Raw genomic sequence first — 24,335 nt, forward strand, 5'->3', positions numbered from 1 at the left:
CACCTCTACTTCCAGTCCAGCTGAGTTTGGTGAATCTGCCACTCTTTAAACATCTTTCCTGACCCTTGAAGATTACACTTTTGCCACCATCTACTGAAACTGATTTAACAAAATGTGTCATTCACAGAGGAAAATTACCTCCAGTTTTTGTGAAGCCACAGAAGTATTGGTCCTGTCATCTTCCATTGATGTGATTGCCAAGTTTTCTCCTCATGAAATATCCTTAGCAAAGACATTATTCATCTTATCTTCTCAGTGGCCTTAAGAGAAGGAGCTGAGCAGCTCCAGCTGCAAAGTGCTGGTCCTAGCACTTGTGAGTGTTCTGTGCCTTACTGTGATATGTAGAGCAACAGGGATGAGAGCCCACCAGGTTTAAGAGAAAAGTGGTGCGTTTTTAAACTGGGATCCAATGGTTTGCTGACTTTGTTGCTATTTTATTAGTCTTTTAGAATTTATTTAAGACAAAATTTATCTCTTTGTCTAGCAGAAGGAGTATTTTGAGAAAAGTTCCAGGGACTTATCACAGGTGGTAGGGCAGAATGCTGCAGTATCTTTCAGCAGTCTCTCTCCTTAGGCATCTGCTTTTCTTTAAGACAACTCAGCTATATGGAATCTTGTGTTGCTGTTACTAGACTTCAGTGATCCCACCTAGTTTGATTAAGGTTATCCTTAATAGTCAGTGTAGCTAGATAGAACTCCTCAAAAAGTTGTTCTAAAACACCATATGCAAAGTTAGATGACTATAAAGCAAAATAAACTGAAATAGTGAGTAAGTTCTTAAAACAAAAGCTTCTTTTAAAAATACACTAAAATGTACTGAAATGAGGTTTGGTTTTGAAAATGTACTGTAGAAAGGCATATTTTTTGAGAAAAATCAAGCCTCAGCTGGATTTGAATCCAGCTTCCTTGAAAATTCAGTATAGCACATTATTATTATTTAGAAATATTTCAAGTCACAGAACAGTGGTAAAAAGTAGGATTCTATTCATTACATGATTATTTATTCTTTTAACATGCTGTGAACTTCATTGTGCAGAGAACATTACAATTAAATATGTTGAACAGAGCAGCCATAAATGCTCACACTAAGTAATAATGGTAATAGCTTGTATCAGGTGACTGATATTAATTTTTGTGAAGTGATAATTTTATTGGAGAGAAAATATCCAAGATGCAAACATTTATTGTCCTTTTATAGACAACTGTTTCAGTAAGTGTTTAGTAAGCACAGGCATCAGAGGGAGAAAATTTTGTACCTCAGCTGCTGTCCTGCCTGTGGCTATAATGAAGTCTCTGTAGTAATCTAGCTGTATTGAGTTAGGAAAAATTAAATTCTAATTGTCAATATAAAACCCAGAAAATTGTCAGTAAAAACATACTGACTTAAGCCTCGTTGACATCGATGACAAAACTGTATTTTGTGGCCAAGAAAAAAAGCAGATTCTTCTGAATTATTAAACTTCAGATCACATAAATTATGTAATCAACTGACTTTATGTACAGCTTGATAGTGAAGTTATTTGGTTATGTTTTTTACTTTAGGTTTTCAAGGGTGCAAAGGCATTTCCAGACGTCTTCATTAAAGAACACAGTCTTGGAGTGTTGTGTACAATTCTACCTTCAAATCTAAAAGTTACAAGAAGAAAAATCCACAACAGAACAAAAAAGCATCAAACCCTCAGATCAGAATCTTGAAATCCCTCTGATTTGACGCCTACATGACAAAAATAGTCTATGATAAATAATTTTTTTATTTTATTGTGAGACACAGTTTTAGTCTCCATCCTTGAGGTTGGAATCCATTCTGTGATTCCATGACAAATCCTAGGACAAGGCTCAGAAGAACCACACTCTCCAAATGCTTTTGAGCTGCCAAAGCAGTTTTAGTAATCATCCCAATTATACTAAAGAGAAAAATAAGTAAAATTCAACAAGTACAAAATTACCCATGAGGGCAATAAGGATTTAGGCTGTTTTGCATGAAATGTACAATATATTGATGAGGCTTTTAACTGGCAAATGATTTTTCCCCAAAGACTTTTTGTAGTAGGATCAGTTGCTGACACAGTTTTGGCTGCCTTTGAAAGGCTTGAATGGCTAATGCCAAAAGGAGAAGACTTAGCAGGTGTCAGGTGTAGCCCATATAAAAATTTCAGTTGAAATTTCTCTCTGTCCAATATTTAATTCTCTAGGAATGCACCTCTACTACCTTGTCAATCCCAGTCTTGATATACTCTCAACCAAATCAAGATAATACAATATTTTTCTGTTAATTTTGGAAGTATTCTAGATTACCAAACTCTTGTAAAAAGAGAAGGAACAATTCATCTGCTTCAGCACATACTAGAAGAGACAGCAAGAGCTTCATGCATAGGTGCTTGGCATTTAAAATGTTTTCTAAGAAAATTCATTTGTTTATGCATCAGGCTTTTTCAAAAGATACACCCACTTACTTGCCATCTTCATGTTTGTTTTTATAATGAGCTCCTTGATTTCATCCCAAGTCTTGATTTTAAAGCCAAGGCTGGGATGTAACATTTGTGTATTTGCTACACAAGAAGTGCTATGAATTTTATAGCACTTCCTGCTCTGTGTGATGCATGTAGGGTAAACTTTCAGCAAAAGTCTATAAAGAAACCTGTAACATTATTTTCTGCTGTAAGCTTGATGCAACATACTGTGTGAGGGGAAGCAAAATGAATGGCCTGCAGTAGTGTCATACAAAAAGAGAGTTCTCCACAGTATTAGCTGTTGGACAAGAGGCTGTATTACTTTCAGAGTGAGTAGGGAGAGATAGCTGGTTCAGGTAAATCATCTCTATGATGTTTTGAGCTATGACTAGTCACGACCACATTGCTTTTCTGATTTTTTTTTTTTTCCTCTAAAAGATGGTATGATGAATCTTCCTTGCTGGCTATCATTCTTCTGTATCTGAATCTCTACAGCTCATCCAATTCATTATCAACCCAAATGAATATTGGGTCTAGATGCTGTCATAATGTGAATTTATATTTTAAAGTACCTTTATGTTTTCATTCTTTCTATGAATTAAGGGAATAATGCACAGAGAATGTCTAGGAGTAGTGTTATGTTCCAGGTGACAGTTTCAAGAAGGTAGAGGCCCCCTTCCAGGGGTTCCCAGGTCCAGAGAGGCTCCTGCTTCAGCATGGGCTCTCCATGGGGTCACAAACTCTGGCCCCTCAGGCTATTGCAGCATGGGATCTTCCATAGGCTGTGGTGGGGATTTGTCCTCTGGCTTCACCAAGGCTCACAGGGTTGAACAGTGTACAGGGGGAAATGAGGGATGCCTGGCTGTGGTGATGGAATAAAATGTTATTGTATTTAATAATGGTGTTGCAAAGGGTCTGTTCCATGGAGCTATATTCATAGTTTTAGGACCAGTGCTACTTCTGACATTGTCATGGTCTGAAAGTTGGCTTTTCAGCTATTTCTAACAAACATAATTTTTTCATATGTAATATTATAAAGTTAAATCAAGAAAATAGAAATGATGTAAAATTAACCCGTTTAAATCTCAAAATTTAATTATACATCACATTTTTGTTACAATGACTGGCTAAATAATGTGTAGAAACTCATTATAAGGAGAAAGTTGATAGCCAATTTGTGTACTCAGTTTCTAGATTTATAAGGCATTCTAACACAATTAGGATGAAAACTGCCAGCATATGATAAGAAGATGATGCAAGGTCTTAAAACCTGGCCATACTTTGCTTTGGGAGGATTGAGAAATGTCTTTGTGGGAAATTTTGTTTGTAAAATTCACTAAATAAATAAACTGTGAAACATTGCATTTAATTGAAATTGAGGGCAAAGAGAAGAAATCATGATTGAAAAAAATAAAAATGACAAAATGCCTGTTTGCTAAATTACATAAAACCTGCTTATTAAATGCTTTATTTCTGTCTTGACTTATTTCAGTGATATATATACTGTCACAATATGTGACAGTATATATAGTGTGTTCTATGACTTATGGCTCTAATTATTCACTGTGTGTTAATTTATTCCATTAATATCTCATTCACTAGAAGAATGATAAAACCTAAAGAGTGTTGATTTGGATAAATATCCAGCAACACAGATAATCACATGAACATTTTTGAGCTTCACATTTTAAAAATCTTATAAAATCAACATTTCTTTGATCCTTCAAATGAATGTAATCTGGTTTTTATTTCTCATTGGATCAACTGACTCATTTTTGTGTATTTTTACTTTTTTTTAGTCAAAAGAAAGGCAGCTTTTAAGCTCAAAATTGATTTTTATCTGGTTTATAAGTTTGTTGAGTTTGTAGTTTTTTGTTTTGGATTTTTTCATTTTGTTTTGTATTGTCTTATTCCTCCTGAGGACAAAGCCTATTAAAACAACATTTCTAATGGGCATATTACAGAAAGAACTCTTACATAAACAGAATGGGAATGCTTTAATTTAATTTTTAAGTCAGAGAGAAAATTTAATACCTTCCCATCTAAAGGCAATTTGACAGCTGAATATGAATATAAATCTGTAAAATACAGTTATGAAGGAAAAAAAATTAAACAGTGTTTTATTAAATGTCACAAATAGCTTTTTTTTTAAGGAAGTAATAATTGAAAGTTCTTTAAGCACTTTGCAAATACTTACTGCTTGTTAGTGCGTGAGAAGAATTTAAACTAGCTCAGGAATTCAACATATTATAATTGTATCCATCTCTTGAAGGGCAAAATGTGGTTTTGGGTTTGGTATTTTTTTGTAAAATAAGGAGGCATGTATAATACTATCAATTATTAATTTAATTTGCTAAGTATAATAAAAGACTGAAAACTTCATTTATGAAAGATGTATTTTAGAAAGGTGAGATTTTTCTTCTGTTTGTACAAGAGTCTACTGGCTACAAGTTATACGAAGAAAATTGGCATTATCTCAGCCAAAACCAGTACAAAAGAAAAGGTACATTACTCTTTCTCCAGACCCAAATTTTGCTGAATGATCTCATAAAGGACAATAAAACAATATTCAGAATTAAAGTGTAAAATACATGTATAGATTGCTTTTATATTTTTAATAGTTTCTTGCTGATAAATTTGAAATGCAAATCCAATTTGAAACAGAAACCAAAGGTTTACATTAAAGTCATAAAATCCAACAAATTCGTGCTAGATGCCTAGTACAAATAACATTGATGTGGTTAATGCTAGATGAATGTATCTCTTCTGTGCCCATAGAAACTGATTTTCTATACATTCTGAAATAATTGTAATGTAATATTATGTGTGAAAAACAGACCTCTCATTTCCCTACTAATGCTTACATCTTTCTTTTACAGATGACACGAGAGCAGTATATATTAGCAACACAACAGAACAGCCTTCCAAGGACTGAACATCCTCAGTTTTACCCAGTAGGGATTTATGGATGGCGAAAGAGGTGCTTATACTTCTTTGTCCTTCTGCTGTTGGTTACCATGATTGTTAATTTAGCAATGACAATATGGATTTTGAAGGTTATGAATTTCACAGTGGTAAGTATTACAGTAACTTTATGTACCTCATTTCTTCAAGTACTAGCTTCTAGGCTTTTTTCTTTTTTCTTTACCATGTTATATAAAAATCTAATAATTTTGGAGGAAAAAACGTATATACTTACTTGAATGCTGGTTCAGATAGTCAAACTTTTTTATATTCTGCAGTGAGTGGACTGGTGCCTTCTCTTTCTGATGTTTTTGGTTAAAAAACATATTTTCTGAAATTATATCTGGCTCTTAGACTTTTTTGTTTGCCCAAATCAAATGTGTCGTGATGACTGCCCCAAGCATCTTTTGATTTCTTGTCACCACTAAATAACAAGCAAGAGCAGTTTACTGTATTTGTTATGTATAATGTCTCTCCTAGGAGGGAACTGGGTTAGTCATGTAAATGTATGGTTTTTCTTATCTTTTGTTCTTAGTATTTTTTTAAAGTTTACTGGAAATTTGGACTGTGTTTCACCTAGAACTTAGAGTAGCTGTTTTGGTCTTGGTAGGGGCGTAGGTGAGTCTAAAAGTCACATCCTTTAATAGTCAATCTCTGGCTAGAATCTTTAATATCAGCAAAGTATTTCAGATGTACACTTGAAAGAACCTCTGCATTCATTGGAAACTGTGGTAGGAGTGTGCACTAGCTGGCAGCAGAGTAGTGACTTTTTGTATATCAAAAGAAAAGAGAGAACTTCTACACAGTTTAAAATAACAGTGTTTCTGCTAGGACCAGTGCAGTCTTCCTCTCTGGATTTTAACCTTCATAATCTATATTTTGCTGTATTTAGTTATAAAATTCCAATTCCTATGTCACAGCACATTTCTTCATTAGTTTATCAGAAATGGAAGATCAGCCAGCAAAACCAGCATAAAACCTGTGTCTGAAATCGTTCTATATCTGTTGACGATCTGTAATGCATTAAATTATCTGAAACTGTTGTCTGGTGAGTCATATTGTGCAAATACATTTATTCTTCTAAGTTTCCACTAGTGGGTGAACATGTTGAATTAATATTTTGACAACTGTATGATTTTAATATTCACGTACAGGAAAGTTTGTGATAATCTTTTGGAAGGTTGCCTTTTTTCAGAGGGGACTTTTTTTTGCTCTGTTTTTTCTTTTTTTTAGCACAATGTGCTTTTAAAATATATGTTTTTGCCTATTAGAATAATTATTCATTTGTACTTGGAAAAATACTTAGGCATAACTCTTTAAGCAATTTTAAAATATAGCTTTTAAAAAGCACAAAATTTTTCTCTGTGCAGAAGATTGCATTCCAGTAGAATATTTGAAAGTACTGTTTCCATATCTAGGGATTTTTTGACCATCCGCACTACAAGCTATTTTAACACTATCGAGTTTAAATCTTTTCAAATTTGATCAAGCAGTTTTTAAAACAAAACAAGAAGATAAATTCTGAAATATTTTTCTTTCCTGCATGTCAAAGTTTGTTGGAAAGTTAAAAGTTTATGGTGAATTACTAAATCAGTGCAGGAACCTAGTGCAGAAAACAAACAGATCGTTGCAGCACTTATAATAAAACACTTTCTCCTTGATCATATTAAAATACATCTTTAAAATTATGTGTTGAAGACTTAATTTACTTCTGCAGAGTCATGAAATGGTAGGTAGTCTTCTACTTTGAGTAGTTGGTATTCAGATTGGAATCTCTGTGTGCTAGAAGTGTCATGTTAAAAGATGAGCAACATCTTCACGCTCATGTCCTCACATGCACTTTTGAGCAAGTGTGAGGAATTTGTATGAAGTCTGAAAGAGTCACATTCTTAGGTGCAGGTTTTTGACAGTAAAATAGTTTATAAACCTAAAGTTTGTGTATTTAAAAAGGCAATGGCGTTGAAATACAAATATATTTCTTCCATGTTCATGTATGTATATACAGATAGATATAAATGAAGAAATTTTATTTGTATTACTGGAGAGTGATAAGAAATCAGAAGTGCAGCTAGAAACCTCAAGAGTGTTTCCTCAAAAGAGGAATATAGCCATGATAAAAGTAATTGCTGAAGTTGGACTGCTTTGACATTTTGACATTATTTTAAAATATTTCCTGTTTTAGCATAAGTCAGTGTTGAGCTTTCTTTGAAGACAATAATAATTGTAGCATTTCAAGGGGTCATGAAAAGCCAGGTCATGGTTTGTCGTTGCTGTCTGATGATTGCAACACTGTTAATTTGTGTTAGCTGTTGCCTTTTCTATTTTTAACTGTAAAGCTACAGCCACTGACAATTTGGCATAATAAAAACTTTGCTGTGATCAAGTTTCCAGCTGGAAAAGTTTTCTTGAATATACTGACCTTGCACATAAAAGTCACATTCTGAATCTGAGCAGTTATCCCATGTTCTTTTTATACTCAGAATGTAAAAAAAGGGTCTTGTGTAAAGCATTCATCTCAAAGTAAGATAGGCAACTTTTATGGATTTTTCTTATGGATAAATGTTGAATAGCTTATCAAATAAGTAATAATAATAAAAAAAAAAAGTTTTTTTGCAATCCTGTCAAAATATAGTACCAGCAAGGTGTGCAAGTCTCCTTTTATCAGATTATGCAATGTGACTTGGAACTATAGAGATATGTTCAGGGATACAATCTCTTCTTCCAGTGTCCAAGGTAAAGAAACTTGAAAGGTAACAAATAATTGAAATTACCTTGAAAGTTACAAATAATTTCCCTGATATATAATATGTATCAGATGAGCAAAACAAAAAGTAATTAACATTTGTGTAGCAGGAATGTTAGCAGGAGTTGTCACAGATGTAGTAATAATTTTTGAAATATGTTTTCCCACCGGTAGCTTAATCTTAGTGTCCTCTAATACCTAGTTGAACTTTGTTATCTCATTGTTCAATTATCTTTTTAGAAAAATGCGGCCAAGGAGGCCAATGGCATCTTGGTCTGTATCAAGAACAGTCTGGCCAGTAGGACTTGGGACATGGTTATGCCCCTGCACTGGCACTGGTGATGTCACACCTTAAGCACTGTGTTCACTTTTGGGCCCCTCACTTCTAAAAGGCCATGGAGGCGCATGTCTGTAGACAGGCAACAGAAGTGGCAAATGGTCTAGAAAACATGTCTTGTGAGGAAAGGCTGAGGGAGCAGGGGGTGTTTAGCCTGGAGAAGAAGAGGCTGAGGGGGAGACCTCATCACTCTCTACAACTGCCTGAAAGGAGGATGTAGTGAAATGGAGGTTGTTTTCTTCTGCCATCTGTTGAATCAACAAATGAGAAGAAATGGCCTTAAGCTGTGCCAGGGGAGGTTCAGATTACATATTAATTTCTTTCTCAAAGAAAAAGTAGTTAAACATTGAAATAAGTTGCCCAGGCAAGGTGTGAAGTTATCATCTCTGGAAGTGTTCAAAGGGCATCTGTATGGTTCAGGGATGGTCGTGGTTGTACTGGGGGGATGGTTAAACTGGATAATCTTTAAGGTGTGATTTTCAAAGGAGATGTGCAAAATATCTTGGAAAAATCAAGCCAGGAACTAAAATCTGTAATTTTTTTTAGTATATAAAATAATAGCCTTAGGGGACTTGGGTTTCATGGAACACTTACAGTTTCCTTTCCTTGTACTAACCTTGGCATGGTTCACAGGCACCCCCATGGAATTGTCTGTCTTTCACTTTCCATAAGGACATAATTACCTCTCACTTAGTCTATGTTGTATGAGTTTAATGAAGCTCAGAGCTGTTAGTCACTCTTTACCTGTCTGTACAGTTACTCTACTAGGGATTTCAGGAAGGATGGACACTCAAGTCATGACTTGGTACCAGAGCTGAGGGGTAAAATATTAATGGTTTTGTGTTTAGAACATTCTGGTTATTTCATATATGTAATATATGTGAATTTTAAAGGCTTGTGAAGAAAGAAATATTTTTTTACTGTGTCTGCATTCTTGTCAACCTGTATTTACAGGGACTACAGCATAAGTAATTAGCTGATATTTTTAAAGATCTAATCACTTTATCATTATTCTCCAATACATTTTTTATTTTGCATCCTCTTTAAGTTTTTTAACCTCAACAGAATTATAGTTTTATATATAATTTATTCTTCATATAGCTGTTAATGAATAAGGCATATTGACACTCTGTCAATCTGTTTAATTACTTTTTAAAGGAGACTTACTATATATTTTTGTTACTAACCAAATACCAGTGTAGCAATACATGACTGAAAGTTTTCTGCATGTATTTCAAGTTAGCTTTAAAAACGGGAATTCAAAGCATTCCTCTTATTGTTGGGATGTGACATTGTGAAATAACATAGAGCAATCAGCACAGAAGTGTAGGTCCAGCTCTTGGTGGAGGAAGCATTTAATAACACCTCTTTGATACATTTTCTCATACATGCACAATTGGCATTGATATTGACACATTTATTATTATGTTTTACCTTTGCTTATTACATGACATTGATATCTGGAGTTTACTAAAGCTAAAAAAATGGCACTGTTAGAAAAAATGCTCATGCAGCTCTTCGATCTCTTTTTGTGTCCTGTAGCAGCCACATGGCACCAAGTTATTTTACTGGTTTTGGTAGTACATCTGGTTTTGTGTGTCTTCATTTTCTGATTACCCCTAGGAATCCATATATGAAAAGACATTCTTACCCCTGTAAGAATGCTGCCACCTACTTCAGATGTTTTCTCTTGCTGTAGCTGCAGTGTTGCAGTCAGTTTTGATTGCTGTTGTGACACAATGTTGTGTGTATTGATCCATGTTAAACTCCTCTTGCCAGTGCTACCATGGGAATTACTTTTAAGATCAGGGGCCAGACAAGTTAGAGACAGTTTATTTCTCCAGGAACTTTGAAGCATGCTTTATCTTCAGACATAAGCAGAGTGTAGAGAGCAGTTTGAGTTTCCTGGCTAGAATGCTTGTGCTTCATGCCCCAGCTGAGCATACTCTCTTTGCTGGCTGCCTAGCTCTGGATCCACATTGTGTGGACAGCAGGTAGTTTGCAGTGAGAATGTTTGCCTGAATTCCTCCTATTCCATGTTTAATTCCTAAGTCCTTGTTTAAAAGCCAAGTAAACATGATTTCTTTCTTATGTGACAGAATATATATTAAGGCAGAAATTTGCAAACATTAATTCTCCCCTCCCCCCCCACCTTTTGCACCTTAACAGATTATCCCTATATTCCTTTACAAGTTTCAACTTTACAGTTGGAAACTTTCACTAAACACTATTTTCCTGGGTTTTGGTTAATATGCAAGAATGTGGAAATCTTCCTAATATTTAACTCTCTGTGCTGGGACACACACATGCTTCTGATCTTAACATCCAATATGGAGGAAACACTCATGATTTCTTTAAAAGTACATTTTCTACATTAAAGTTATAATTTGATGCCTAAAGTTTTAGCAGTACAGAACCAAATCAGTTCTGTTCAATGCTTTTATCTAGATGTAGACCAAACTGTCTTGGCATACTGAGGAAAAAAAATCTATTTGTGAAACTATACTGTAATAGAAATTATCTGTTTCTCAACAAGCATGACAGTGATATGAGTAGTTACATTTCTAATGTTCTTAGGCCACCCATAAATCTTTATTTGATGGTCAAAACAGTATTTGGTTATCAGTTCAGTTAGTTCTGCTGAACTTTGTGATGAAGATAGCACTTTGACATAATTAATTAATACAATTTCAAGTAGCACTAGGGCAAGGGTCTTTTCCATTTCTCAGACAATCTTTGAGACGTGTCCAATTTGTTGCAGGTTGGCATTTCAAAGTTATGAAGTTTTGTAATGGTACTTATCTCAAATGTAATTTTGTCATCTGGCAAACAGAAAACCTCTTTCATTTGACAAAGGCAGCAGTTTATTAGGTTTTGAGTAAATATTTGAGTAAATATGAATAGAAGCAGTTGATGTATATTTAAGAAATATATTCTGTCACATCTGCAGGTTAAATTTACTTCAATGGCAATAATTTATTGTCAATAATTTTTTTAAAAACTGAAAATTATCTAATTTTTAAAAGTTTTTTATCTTATTAACTAGGTAGAAAATTATTTCTCCAGATTTCTCCATCAGTATTTCTTCTTTCAAGAACATGATGTTCTGCATGATGTTCTGTTTTGGAATGAATGAGAGAAAAACTCTTGTTTTCTTTTTGCTTGGTTTTTTTTTTGTTTTTTTTTGTTTGTTTGTTTTTGGTTTTTTGTTTGTTGTTTTGTTTTGGTTTTTTTTGTTGTTGTTGTTGGTTGGTTGGTTGTTTTTTTTTTTTTGCTTTGTCAGTCTGGACTGACAAAGTTCCAGTCCAGAGGAGGCAATATAATTAACTTTTAGTGATTATGAGACTAAGTCAAGATATGAGAGACCAAGGCTCAAATTGTCTCTAATGTACATCATGTTCCAGATAAGTGTTTTATGCATAGCTTATTAGTCCTTATGATTTCTGGCATTTCATTTTAATAGATACGTGACATCTCTCTTACTATTTCTTAATCTCAAACACTACATATCAACCTTGTAACAAATTTTATTGAAGATTCCAATGAAATGGCTGTGTATTCCTCAGGAATATTTTCTGCACCGATTTAGAATGATTTTAAAATTTTGACTTTTAAATGATTTGAAAAAATACTTAGAAAATCTTCAGCTAAAATGAGTATTAGAAACCAGATGTCTGCACATGGACATGTATACTAGTATGCACAAATTCTTATTTATAGAGGTGACTATTTTCTCATATCCTTATGGTGCACTGGAAATCAGAAATGTCAGCTTCTTGAATGAACCTGTCAGCTCCGTGAATAATTCAACAACTTACCCATAGAATGTCAGCATATTAATCTTGCTGTGAGTTAATTTTGCTTGGACTTTTTTATCCCATTTTTTAGCATTCATGGAAAAGCACAACTTTAGAGAGCTGGAGGGTATTTTGTACAACTCGTGTCCCCTTTCATTTTCAGTGCCATAGGCAAGAATGAACTGATTTATTCTTACTCTCTTTTGAGCATTTCATATATTTACTCTCCTGAGCACAATGAAAACTCATTTTAAATATTTCTAGTACCATTCCTCTAAATCACCTTTTTATCTGATCTTGTATGTGTACCTCCTGTATTTGTATACCTCTTTTCCTAGTCCTTATGGGGAGGAAAAACAATCAGGGTCAGTGCAAGCATGGGGTAGGTTTACTTGACTGTACAGTACTTAATATGAAATCTGTTGTGTCACAGTGGAAAGGTGACTAATCTGATGTCATGTTTGTGATACATAAGAAAACAGCTTGCATGAACAGTCAAGCCACTGTTAAACATATTTTGTTAGGTATTTTACAGTACTGGACCTCTCATGGAAAGATACCTTTCAGTAAAAAGTAGGAAGGTATTGTTTAAAACAATCCAATTTAATAACACTTATCAGCAAACGTTGACTCTCTTGCTTAATGTGCAGGTTACTTTATTGATTCTGTGTGGCTGAATGCAGATCTTAATTTATTTTATTTCTGAGATATGTCTGTACATTTTGGGGTTTGTTTTTTACAAATGATCTCTCATGAAGAAGGAATGGGATAAAATTCTTTTCTCATTTTTATATTTGTTTGGTCATTCAGATTTAATGGCAAAGTACTAGTAGAGTTTTCAATAGAAAAAAGAAGTGAATACACTGGACCTCAGAAAGTCTTGTAAAAATGTGCCAGCAACAACAGTTTAAATTAATGTAATAGGTTAGCCAAAAATGTGTATATACATATCTAGATATGTGTATATATATGTATCTATTCAGTTTGCCAACGTTTACCTTCTCTGAAACAATCATGTGCTCAAGCTGAGTGAGCAATATTTACTGGACACCTTATTCTTAATCATTCACTGTGTAAATAGGCTGGAACAAGTATCTCAGAATTCTTTTCAAATATTTGGTTTCATGAAAATGGAATTAATTTCCATTAATGGCTTTTTTTTTCCTTTCTGAGTGTATTCTAGCATGACATTAGTGTTTGTAGAAAATTATATTTTCAAGAGACTATTATATAAATATAATTTTGAATTCTTAAAGTTTTATCAAGTAAGAGAGTTCTGACACTTATTTGTCCAAGTGCATAGCTTGAATAGCAGATATTTGAAGAATGTTTTTGGCGTGCAGTTATTTTTAATGAGGGGGGGAAAGGTGGAACAAATTAATTTTGTATACCAGGATTCATGAAAATAATCAATAGAAAGTCATAAAAAGAAAAGAAGGCTAATGCATCAGCTTGTTTTTCTCAAGTGGAGCAACTAAATCAGAGTTAATTTTATAGTTCAGGCCAAGTAGTAATATTTTATATGTTTATTTAGCAGTGATTAGAGAGATCTCAAACTACTTGAACAAACTTTAGTTACTTAAAAGCACCAACAGTCTGTATAAATAATGAAATGTACTTCCTTTCTATTATTGGGATGACTTATCTGAGTAAAGAGTGCAATAAAAAATTACATTGTCTGCTTGGAATCCTGCTTTTATTTGTACAAACCTTCCATCCTGAAATAAATACAAGTCCATGTATTAAGTACAAGAGCAGAATGTGCTTATGTAAATCTAGCCTAAATTAGACCTAGCACATTTAGGAATTATAATTAAAAAGAAACAGGAAGATAAGATAGAATATGTAGTGATAAATGTCCTACATGGCAGAGTATTTCCTCTTCTTTCTTATAAGTCAGGATATTAAATGTGTGTTTGGAATCCCAGACGGGATTAAATGATGAATTAAATGTTTCACTGATGCAGAAGAAAGGACATGTTTTAATAAAAAATGTGGATAAGGGTTTTTTTTTCTCCTGCAGCAATGAGGAGAAAAATTTTCAAGACTTTTACACAAAAGATACAACACTGATGCAGGTATCATTTCTATGCCTGGCAAACATATTTTACGACTGCTAGGTACAATCAAGGAATGAAAATCAAGAAATCCAGTAAAAGCAGATTATAAATGGTATTGCCAAAGACAAGGTAGAAGTAGTGAAAATACCACAAAATATAAATCAATGTTAATACACAATCCTAAACCTCTTAATCATAATCTAAATTTGGCTGCCTTTTCTGGAAAAGCCTGGTGCATCAGAGCTTGTCCAATGATTTGTTATTCAGGCAGCATGGTGCATACCCTGTCACATCAGTGTCCATCAATAATGTGAGAACTGCATTATTTTACTGTGACATTCAGTTAAGTACCAGTTGTGGACAGCCTTGTGTAAAATCTTAAGTTTTGAGCTTAAGGCATCTTACAAAACAAAACCCCCCAAAATCCCAGATACATATTTTAGTGACTCTAATAATGAAATCAGCATTTTTGTGATGCAAAATCACTATCTATAATTTTTTTTTTAGTTATAGATCTTCCTTTCCTCTCACTTCATTGACATCTACTTATACAGTAGAGCAACATCAAGAAATGTTTTCGCAAGGAGAAATTTCTAATTACTGTGTTTATTTTTCTTATCTTCAAGGCTCAGTTTTATAACAGCAAGGATGTGCAAGAGGGTAATAGATTTCTGTCTGCATCAACAAATAACTAAAATTGGAATAAGTATAATAAAAAAACAATAGGAATTAATATATATTAACTTTGGTTCAAATTTTAACACATCTTTCTTCTCATATACTGGGATGGCACAAGTCAAAAAATGATAAGCAATTCTTTTTATAAAATGAAATTGCTATCATATTCTTCTCAGTTGAGATGATACTTTAATAGTAAAGGTAGTTGAAAGCATATGTAAAGATAGAAATTTAAATATATATACTTGATCATCTTCAAATCATTCTTCCATCTTTTAGAGGTGGAGCTTTCTCATTTCCTTCATTGTGTTCAGGAATATTCAATTCTTATCAGTCATCTTTTGGGTTCTGGTCATGCTACATAGAAGTAACAGAGGAGACAAATATCTGTATTTGTTTTATTGGCTGAACAAGCAACATGAAAGACACATTTTAAATAGTTTTTGTCACATATTCTAACACTGTTATTTATTTACCAAAATATGATAATCACTATTAAAAATGTGTTAATTTTTTCAGTAGTCAATTGAGACTAAAAATGTATTATGCCAACAATTTGCCTGTGGGTTTGTTCATCAGAATGATTGATATAGGCTTATCTGTATATAAACATCCAAACTTATTTTTTCTCAAGAGGGATTTAAACTATTTACATTTGAATTTCCTGATGGTTTTTACAATTTTTTTGGTTCTTCACTAATTAAAATGCGAACCATAGAGGAAGAGGGTTGATTTTTAAGCTTAGTTCTATGTTATCTTGCTCTTACTTTCAAACTTAATTATTTGCAAAATTATTTAAATTAAATCCTATCTACAGGAAGCTACTATGGAAATCCTTTTCATTGTAATTGAAAAAAGGTCACACTTTTTTGTGGTACCTAAGGAGGGACCTGTTGGATAGGAAAAAAGGGGCAAAGAGTATGGCAACACAAAGTCTCTGGCAGGCATAAAGCTTTGGGGGAATATGCTTGCTCTAAACTCTCATGACACTTTTTATATTAAGCAGGAGTGTTATGGTCTGCAGTTCTTAATATGAACTGTGGAAAAATAAATATCCTGTTATGGATTGTTATCTGAGGTTTTGTCGAACTGTCAAAGGACTCTTATATTTCTGTTTTAAGGTTTAATAAAGCTGTAACCTGGAGCTTGCTGAAGGTTAACACATTTACTTTCAAGAAAATAAAATTCAATGGCAGATAAGGGCATTTATTACTGCACAAATAAAAAAAATAGTTTTCATAGTCTGAAGGGAAACATTAATAGATTTTGGACTCATGGTATGTGTGAATAAAATTACTTCAGATACCCTAAGGTTCAGGTGAAACTTGAGTCATATGTAAAGTAAAAGTATAATAAAACACCTGATAATTCTTACCCATTCCTAAAAATTCTGAACATACTTAAGCCACTGCCTTAATAAAAATGAAAATACGTATAGGTTTTATAATAGGGTACAGTATAATCACAGGTTCCCAAAGGTATAGGCTCAGCTAAAATATTCTGCAGTTTGTTGACAGAAGATCTGAGGAGTCCACCTAAGCAGTCCAGTCATATAAATTTTTCACTTTGCTCTTTTCTAGTTAACTGAAATTTATTAGTAGAGTTATACTGAATATTCAGTAAGCTTACAGTGTATAAATTTACAGACACAAAAAGATATTCCTAAATAATTTTTTTGCATCAGCTAATTTTAGAGAATTTTAGAGAATTTTAGAGAACATTTCTGAAATCTTACTTGACAGCTTTTAGTTTACTGGTCATTAAAACCTCTCTCTTCCTGTTAGTGCACTCTATTGAATCTGATTAGAAGTATTTCTATACACTTTTTCACACTTCTGTATGGTTTTTTTTGTATGCTTTAACACTTGGTGTTATTTTCATACACACAATCTAAAAGATTCAAGTGTCAGGTTAGGAGTTAATGGCTGGGTTTTCAAAAGTAATTGGAAGTCAACCTTGATGGCATGTATGTTATTTGAAAAATACCATCCTGCACAGCTTTATGCTTGTTGGTGTTGTAAGATGCCCTCCAGATCCATTCTATGTGAAATATTTCCTTATTGAGCACAGTATTTGTTGTGTATCATCCATACACACAGTATGCTGGGTAATAACAGCTGTCTGGGAAATAACAGCTAAATAAACAAATAGTTTGTTATAAAGGGTGTTGAAGGGCAGAATGCTCATGCAAGCTCTAAAACCTCAAAGCATGGTGCTAGAAGTAATGATTCTCATGAAGGTGGAGCAGTAAAGTATGCAAAGAATCTCTGAGATTGGGCAGGACAGTGACGATCAGGAACTGTACATCAGAGGTGTATGTGAGGCATACAAGTCTCTCCTTCCTTTTTATTTACTGATGATTAGAAGTACCAATTCCAGGGTAAGTCCAGGAAAATAAGACAGTCAGGAAACGGTGTCCACATAGTAGGGAAGCCAGCTGAACATGATCTGCAGAGGAGAGACAGCTGTTCAGGCCACAGAAGGACCATTCTGTGGTGGGTAGCCACTTGGATGGAGAGGAGTTGTTAAAAGTTGTGGAAAAGTGTTACTCTGACAGCATCATCTGTAGTTACTCTGTGGAGAATTTGGGGAGAACCCCATGATGTGGATGTTAAAAAATTGATGGATGTTTGTGAATTTATTGGGTAAATGCATGGCAGGAAAATGTACCAAAAAAAAATCCTGAATCTGAATATCCTATTTTAATATTTGTGTGTCTGATGTTATTGGAAATGAGACATTAGGGTTAACTTTTGGTCTCACCCAGAATGGCCATTCTTAGGATTTTTTGAAAGCAGGGCTGAGGACATGATTCTCAGTTTATACATTATATTGAAAAAACAGTGGTTTGTATTGTGTATTTCAATGCATCACAGTGTGCAGTCAATTCAGGAAATTAAGGATCACATTAAGTCAATAGAACTAAGTGGTTTAGTCCTAATCCCAGGAAATTAGAAGTTATTTGAAATCTTTACTTCCTCCCACAAATAGATGAAAAAATAAAGGGGTAGGCTGAGTGGCAGTGTTGTAGCACCACAAAACGAAACAGATTTCTTGTCAAACTAAATTCTGGATTTGGCTCTGTGAGTTATTGCTCTCTGTCATGAAAGTGTGATTTAGTTAACTAAACTATTTCCAAGAAATGCCTGCCTTCGTATAATTTTGCAAACAGTTTAAGACAATCTGAAGAGATGGCAAAAAGAACTCTTCAAGCTATTGGAATAACAGTTTATGAATATATTTAGGATATTTTCTAAGTTAGAATTTCAAAGAGTTTTTTTCCTTCACATTTACAAATATATCTCTGTTTATATTGGTTGTATAAATTCTGAAAAAAACCCATCAGAATGTCTTGTATAGAAAACATTGATCAATTGCTTCAGTTTTTGCCCTTGGCTTCAGGTTATACTGTAGGCAACACAGTGTTACATTTATATAAATTTGTCAAACAAAATGTTATAGATGTTCTTTTATAAATATTTTCTTCAGTTCACTAGAATAGATGAAACTGACTTCAAATTACTAAAAAAAGAATCCATACAATCCATATACCTAGATTACTTTCTGTGCTTATTCTCACATCTGTCTCTCTGTCCCTCTGCAAAATCTACAGGCCAGTATATGGGTAGCTGAGATCATTTAGATTTACTATTTTTTTATTTCTTAATTGCTGTTTATGACAACAATTTAGAGAAGCAGAAGCATGTTTAAGCTATCTCTGTCTTCCTAGAGCTCATTATGGGTCTGTTCCATTCTGGTGTACGCCTTGTGTTCCGTGTGTGTATGAAACACACGTGTGTACGACTACCCATGTGAATCATTGACAGCCTTTCTTATGCTGGCTGCATTTTAATATTCATCTGTTGCTTGCCCTCTGACCTTGATAAAGTCAGTCTACAAGCAAGGATTGCCAGAAGCTTGTCCACATATTCAGATTTGACGATACTATAGGATCTAGCTACAGAAAAATAATATAATGAGTGTTTTAGTTAACTTTGCCTGTATGATTTTGGATGATTAATCTCTTTGAAATGGCTTATCATCAAAAAATGGTAGAATATTTTCCACATTTAGTTTTGAAACTAAATATATTTGAAGAAAAGTGCAGCTCCAATTATTTTTTTTAGAATGGCAGTTTTTATTTGACTATCAGATGAAGGAAATGAAAAATGCTATAGTCTCTGATCAACACACAGCAGGATAGAGGCATGGTGGCAGTATTACTGATATCTGAGGTGATAATTTTCCAAAATTACCTAGAAACTAAACACACTCAGTGTAAGAGGCAAAACAACCTTTCCAACTTAAATTTAGTGTAAAGTGAAAGCAGAAATGCCTTGCATATTTTCAGTAAGTATTTTTTTATTATTTGACAAAAAATGTCTTTATACTGAGTGCTCAAAAATTCTCCTGTTTTTCATTAACTCTCCTGGGAAAGCAAAACAAATCTGTATGCCAGTATAAAAGCAGGCTTCTTGAGTGTATAAAGTACGCAAGTCAGCAAAAACTTAAGGAATTTTCAGTTCAAGATATAACATAAAACTATGTTTCCTTTTTTCATTTTTATAAATGAATCATAGAATCATTATAGAATCATAGAATGGTTTGGGTTGGAAGGGGATCTTGATCATCTAGTTCCAAGCACACTGCCAAGGGCAGGGGCACATTCAGTTAGATCAGGTGTTCAAAGCCCCATCCAACCTGGCCTTGAACAGGGAAGAGGCATTTGCCATTTCTCTGGGCAGCCTGTTCCAGTGCCTCACAGCCCTCACAGTAAAGAGTTCTTCCCTAATGTCTAATCTAAATCTACTCTCCTTCAATTTGAACCCATTTCCCTTCTTTTACAACACACTTTTGTAAATAATTTCTCTCCATCTTTCCTATAAGTTCCCTTCAGATACCGGAAGGATGCACTTAGGTCATCCTGAAGTCTTCCCTTTTCCAGGCTGAACAATCCCAATTCTCTCAGCTTTTGCTCTTAGGAGAGGTGTTCCTTCCCTCTTATCAGCTTGGTGCCCCTCCTCTGGACCAAGTGCTACCTCTGTTCCTATTTTTCCCCAATCCATTGTCTTCATCACTGTCCCTTGTGGTTATCAAATCACCCCGTGTGGTTATCTGAATACAACTGATATTACTTGCATGTTACTTTACCATAGACTCACTGCAGTGATGAGCATGAGGACAGAAACTCCAAGAAATAAAATGCTTTAACTACTTCAATTTTATGTGAGTGGAATTATTCTTAAAACTATACTTCATAATCGGTTGTATATATCTGAATTTTCTTATGCTGCAAAGTGAAAGCTTAAAGGTGTACAGGAAAGGATGTATAGGCAAGGGAAAAAGAAATAGGCAAAAAAAAAACTAATCAAAGATAGTAAAATTATGAAATTAAAAAAGAATTATGAGATGGAAAAATTGAAATAAAGAAAAGAAACCTTTTATGTTTCATATAAAAGAGGTTTCTTAGCTAACAGATGTATTAGCCGCAGGCAGCAATAAGTTTTAAAAATGAAAAACAATACATAATTTTTAGATCACTAAAATGAAAATGGTGACAGCACTAGCAGATATGATATATTGCAAAGAAGTATTCTAGTCTTCTGAATAAATCATTGAACAAGGACTGAAAATCAGGGTTTGATTTTTAGCACTCTTTGCAGTTGCCTAGCTGAGAATGTTAATGATTATTACTTTGAAATGGAAGTTGTTAGAAAGCCAACCTGAATGAGAGCAGTCCTGAGAAGGCTGTGGGGATTCTGGTGGATGAGAAGCTTGACATGACCCATCAGGGTGCAGCTTGGAGAGCCAGCTGTATCTTGAGCTGCATGAAAAGGAACGAGGCCAACAGTTTGAGGGAGGTGATTCTATGCCTCTACTCCAATCTTGTGAAACCCCACCTGGAGTACTGGTACAAGTATCTTTTTTTTTGTTTTTTTAAATTCCTGGATTTTGTCGTTCTCGCTCATAATAGACTGTTTTTAAATAAACATTTTATTAAGCAAAGGTTTTCTGATAGTAATCAACTTAATTATGGAAGCCAGCTTTTTTAGTATATAGCTTTGGAAAGGGAAGAAAAGGAAATGAGTCAAGAAAAATTGTGTATAGGGGAAGCAACAACAAAAAAAAAGTTAAAAAAAAGACATGAAAATCAAGACAAAACCAAAAACTATACCCCTTATTTTATTTTTTTTCAGTGTCTAATGCAGAACTATGCAAATTTTACAAGGACAGAGATATACTCTGAAATATACCTAAAACTAGGTTCTTAGAGTGGTTCTGGCATTTATTCATGTGGAACTATACTGAATATATTTTATTACCTTTCAAGGAAACAGGAACTTGGTTTATTTTCTCTGAAAATCTTTGCTAGAGGAACTATAAATTTACCTTTAAAAATTATGATAACCTTTCACATCAGTGGAAGATAAATTATAGCATATTTAGCAATACCAGCAAGGTGTTATTTATGCAGGTGTGAGTTTTAACAGTGCCACTACAGATGCAGCATGTGTGTGTTAGCAGAAAGGCATGAAGTACATGGCACATTCATTTTTATATGATTTATAGGTTTAAATGTATCTTGAAATATTTAAGTATGCAGAAAGTGTTTGAAATATCTAGTTGGTACTCATTAGTTGTCTCTTTATTACTTTTTTCAATTAATGGAGGGCTATAAATTTTATATTAATTTAGAAATGCTTTTGGCCTCTAACGGTTATGATCTTTTGTGATGTGCTAGTGACATTAAATAAACACTATTGCTGGATGCTGGAATTCTTTTAAGAAGTATTTATTACTTACAATAAAACTGTCTCTAAACTCCATAATGATACTGTAAAAAGTACAGTACCGGGAGAGAAAGGTCTTTAGGAAGAAGTGGTTTCAGGCTCAAACTAAGGCAGAGTAATGCAGGCCGAGTCTTGAAAATGAAAGTAGAGGAAGGAAGGAGAGAGAAAGGGGAAAAAGCATCTCTTCAATGCAAATTATGTTGGCACTTTCTGGTTGTTGATCTGAGACACACTAGCTGGGTATAGACAGCTAAATAAGCTCTAAGGAGTATAACTGGTGAGACAAAATATAGGTAGAAGTCAATGGATTAGCATCGCATTATTGATGCTGACAGCTCTGTGTTTTCCAGGGAAACACTGGTGTGAAGTGAGGAACATCTGCTGAACAATATGGCACATCTGATTTCATGCTGCTTGTGCAAACTGACCCTTGACATTCTGTATGAGGTCAAAAGATTTCTAAAATTTCAGTGAACAGGCACTGTGGGCATGGAGGTTGACAGATCAAATCAGGTGTGTGTTTTGCCTTTCAGCAAATATCTGATGATCGTGGGTGAAATAAAATCTAAGGCTCAGCAGAGTGCCTGAAATGCTATTTGTTGTAGAATTTTGCAGCTGTTAAAGATGTGTTATACAATCTGGCATAATTTATTCCTGATCTATTTTTATTCCCTTCATTTGAAGGGTAGAAACTATTATTGAAAGTTGTTCTCATACTGAAAACTGATTTCTACAAAGCAACTTGTAATTCACAGTTTAGGAAAGGATGTGTAGAACTAAACTATTACTAGAATTATATTTATTACTTGATGTAGTATATTTTTTAATCACATAGGAAAAATGATAGTATATCCAAATAAAGTTCCAATTTTCATTTAAAACTTAAATAACTGTTCTCCCTGTTCCAAGAATCTACATGCGGATTTGTAACATTTAGATACTGTTATTTAACCAAACCCACTGTTTAGAATCTAGCTGTTAACAGAGACATTTGTCTCCAGCTACTTTCTTTCAGGGACTTCTGCTACAGAATAGTCAGTAGATAATTTCAGCATCACCTCAGTTAAGAATTTTGGGAGATTATGAGAAAATGCAGGTGAATTACACTAGAGTGTGGCATATCACAGCTTCAGACGTAAATTCACATGTATGATGTGTAACAAACATGTACAAACTGAGCTGCTCAGACTAAGCAATAGGAGTCTTTTTGATCCTTTGAGAAATAATCAGCTGAAAGTGCATCCCATCTGAGTCAATAAACATCTTCTGAATGTGTTTTCAATAGGAGTAAAATTTAATAAAAATAAATATAATAATAGATTGATGCAATCTGAATAGATCTGATAGAGATTTCATGATTGATTTTCTTGAAACAAGCTACAGAAATGCCTGACATGAGTGGAAACAAAAATTCATTCTGGACTGGGAACATCAGCATGTAGGAAATGACTGTTACCTTTTGCAAAGGATTCAGTCAGCCTCGCTGTCCCAGAAAGGTTAAAAACCTGGATGTGGTGACAAACATTAATTGTTTGTTTACACAAACAGATTTATAAATAAAAAAGCTAATCAGGTAATAAAAAGGACTCACACAGAACAACAATAACGTTACTATTTTGTATTCAATCCAAGGCAGTAAATATAATGAAATGCCACAAAAAGCTAACTGCTGTTTAGTATTAATTTTTTTATCATAGATGGCTAATTTCATGCCTGATGATCTGGTTTATGATAATTATTTTTAAAATTGTGATACAGTATTACTGTTTTGGCTATACATTGAGTATTTGCAAGAAAAGGTAAAAAACTACTTTCTCAAAATTTGCAATATTTATTTCAATAGTGTTCACAATGATTGAAATAAGAACAGTATGCATCCTCAAGAAAGGACTATTGCTTTTTTCTTGTGAAATTTCCAGCATGATAGGGAGAACATCTTGTTAATGGAAGTAGTTTGGCACTTTTGACTGTGTACTTCATTAATACTTTATGGAGATGCATGAGCATTGTGATGAAAAATTCTTTCTAGTTATGGGGAAATTGATGCATGCATTGAAGCATGTTACACAGGATGGGTGTTTTTTTAATTTTATTTTTTGCCCAAATAGTTATGTCTGGGATTTGAGGACATTGAAAATGAGACGATTGTTGTGTGTTGTCTTGTTGTGGACCTGATTTTTGCCAGGTTACAACCAAGCAGTTGTCCTCTGGGGATTATTTACAATAACATCCAGGAAAAATCAAATTTGTAAAAAGCAGCATGAATTTCATAAGAATAATTTTATTCTTTTTATTTGGATTTCACATCATGTTGGTCACAGAAGTTCCCCTGTGCCATTGCTACTCTATCTCACTAGATGAAAAAACTTAGCCATATGTTGCATAACATAAATGAAAGTTGTTTAATTCCCAGACTTATTATATGAAAAGTAGTTGAATAAAATTAATTGTTCATTTTATATTTTTCAATTTGTGTGCATTGTCTTTCACACTGTACTGTAACTTCACATGTTCT

The 24,335-nt window shown here is 33.8% G+C and overlaps 1 protein-coding gene across 2 annotated transcripts in view; it reads left to right on the forward strand.

The window, feature by feature from the left end:
- SGCZ (sarcoglycan zeta) overlaps window positions 1–24,335 on the forward strand; it is a 395,003-nt gene that overhangs the window by 218,571 nt on the left and 152,097 nt on the right. Inside the window, exon 2 of one of the 2 annotated variants that reach the window (XM_071432308.1) lies at window positions 5,330–5,524. In XM_071432308.1, the coding sequence (XP_071288409.1) occupies window positions 5,330–5,524 (195 nt within the window). The remainder of the gene's footprint in view (window positions 1–5,329; window positions 5,525–24,335) is intronic. The other variant, XM_071432309.1, reaches the window with a different exon arrangement.

This window comes from Agelaius tricolor, unplaced genomic scaffold (assembly GCF_023055355.1).
Source record: "Agelaius tricolor isolate 1412-34295 unplaced genomic scaffold, bAgeTri1.0.p SCAF_8, whole genome shotgun sequence".
Taxonomy (NCBI): Eukaryota; Metazoa; Chordata; class Aves; order Passeriformes; family Icteridae; genus Agelaius; species Agelaius tricolor.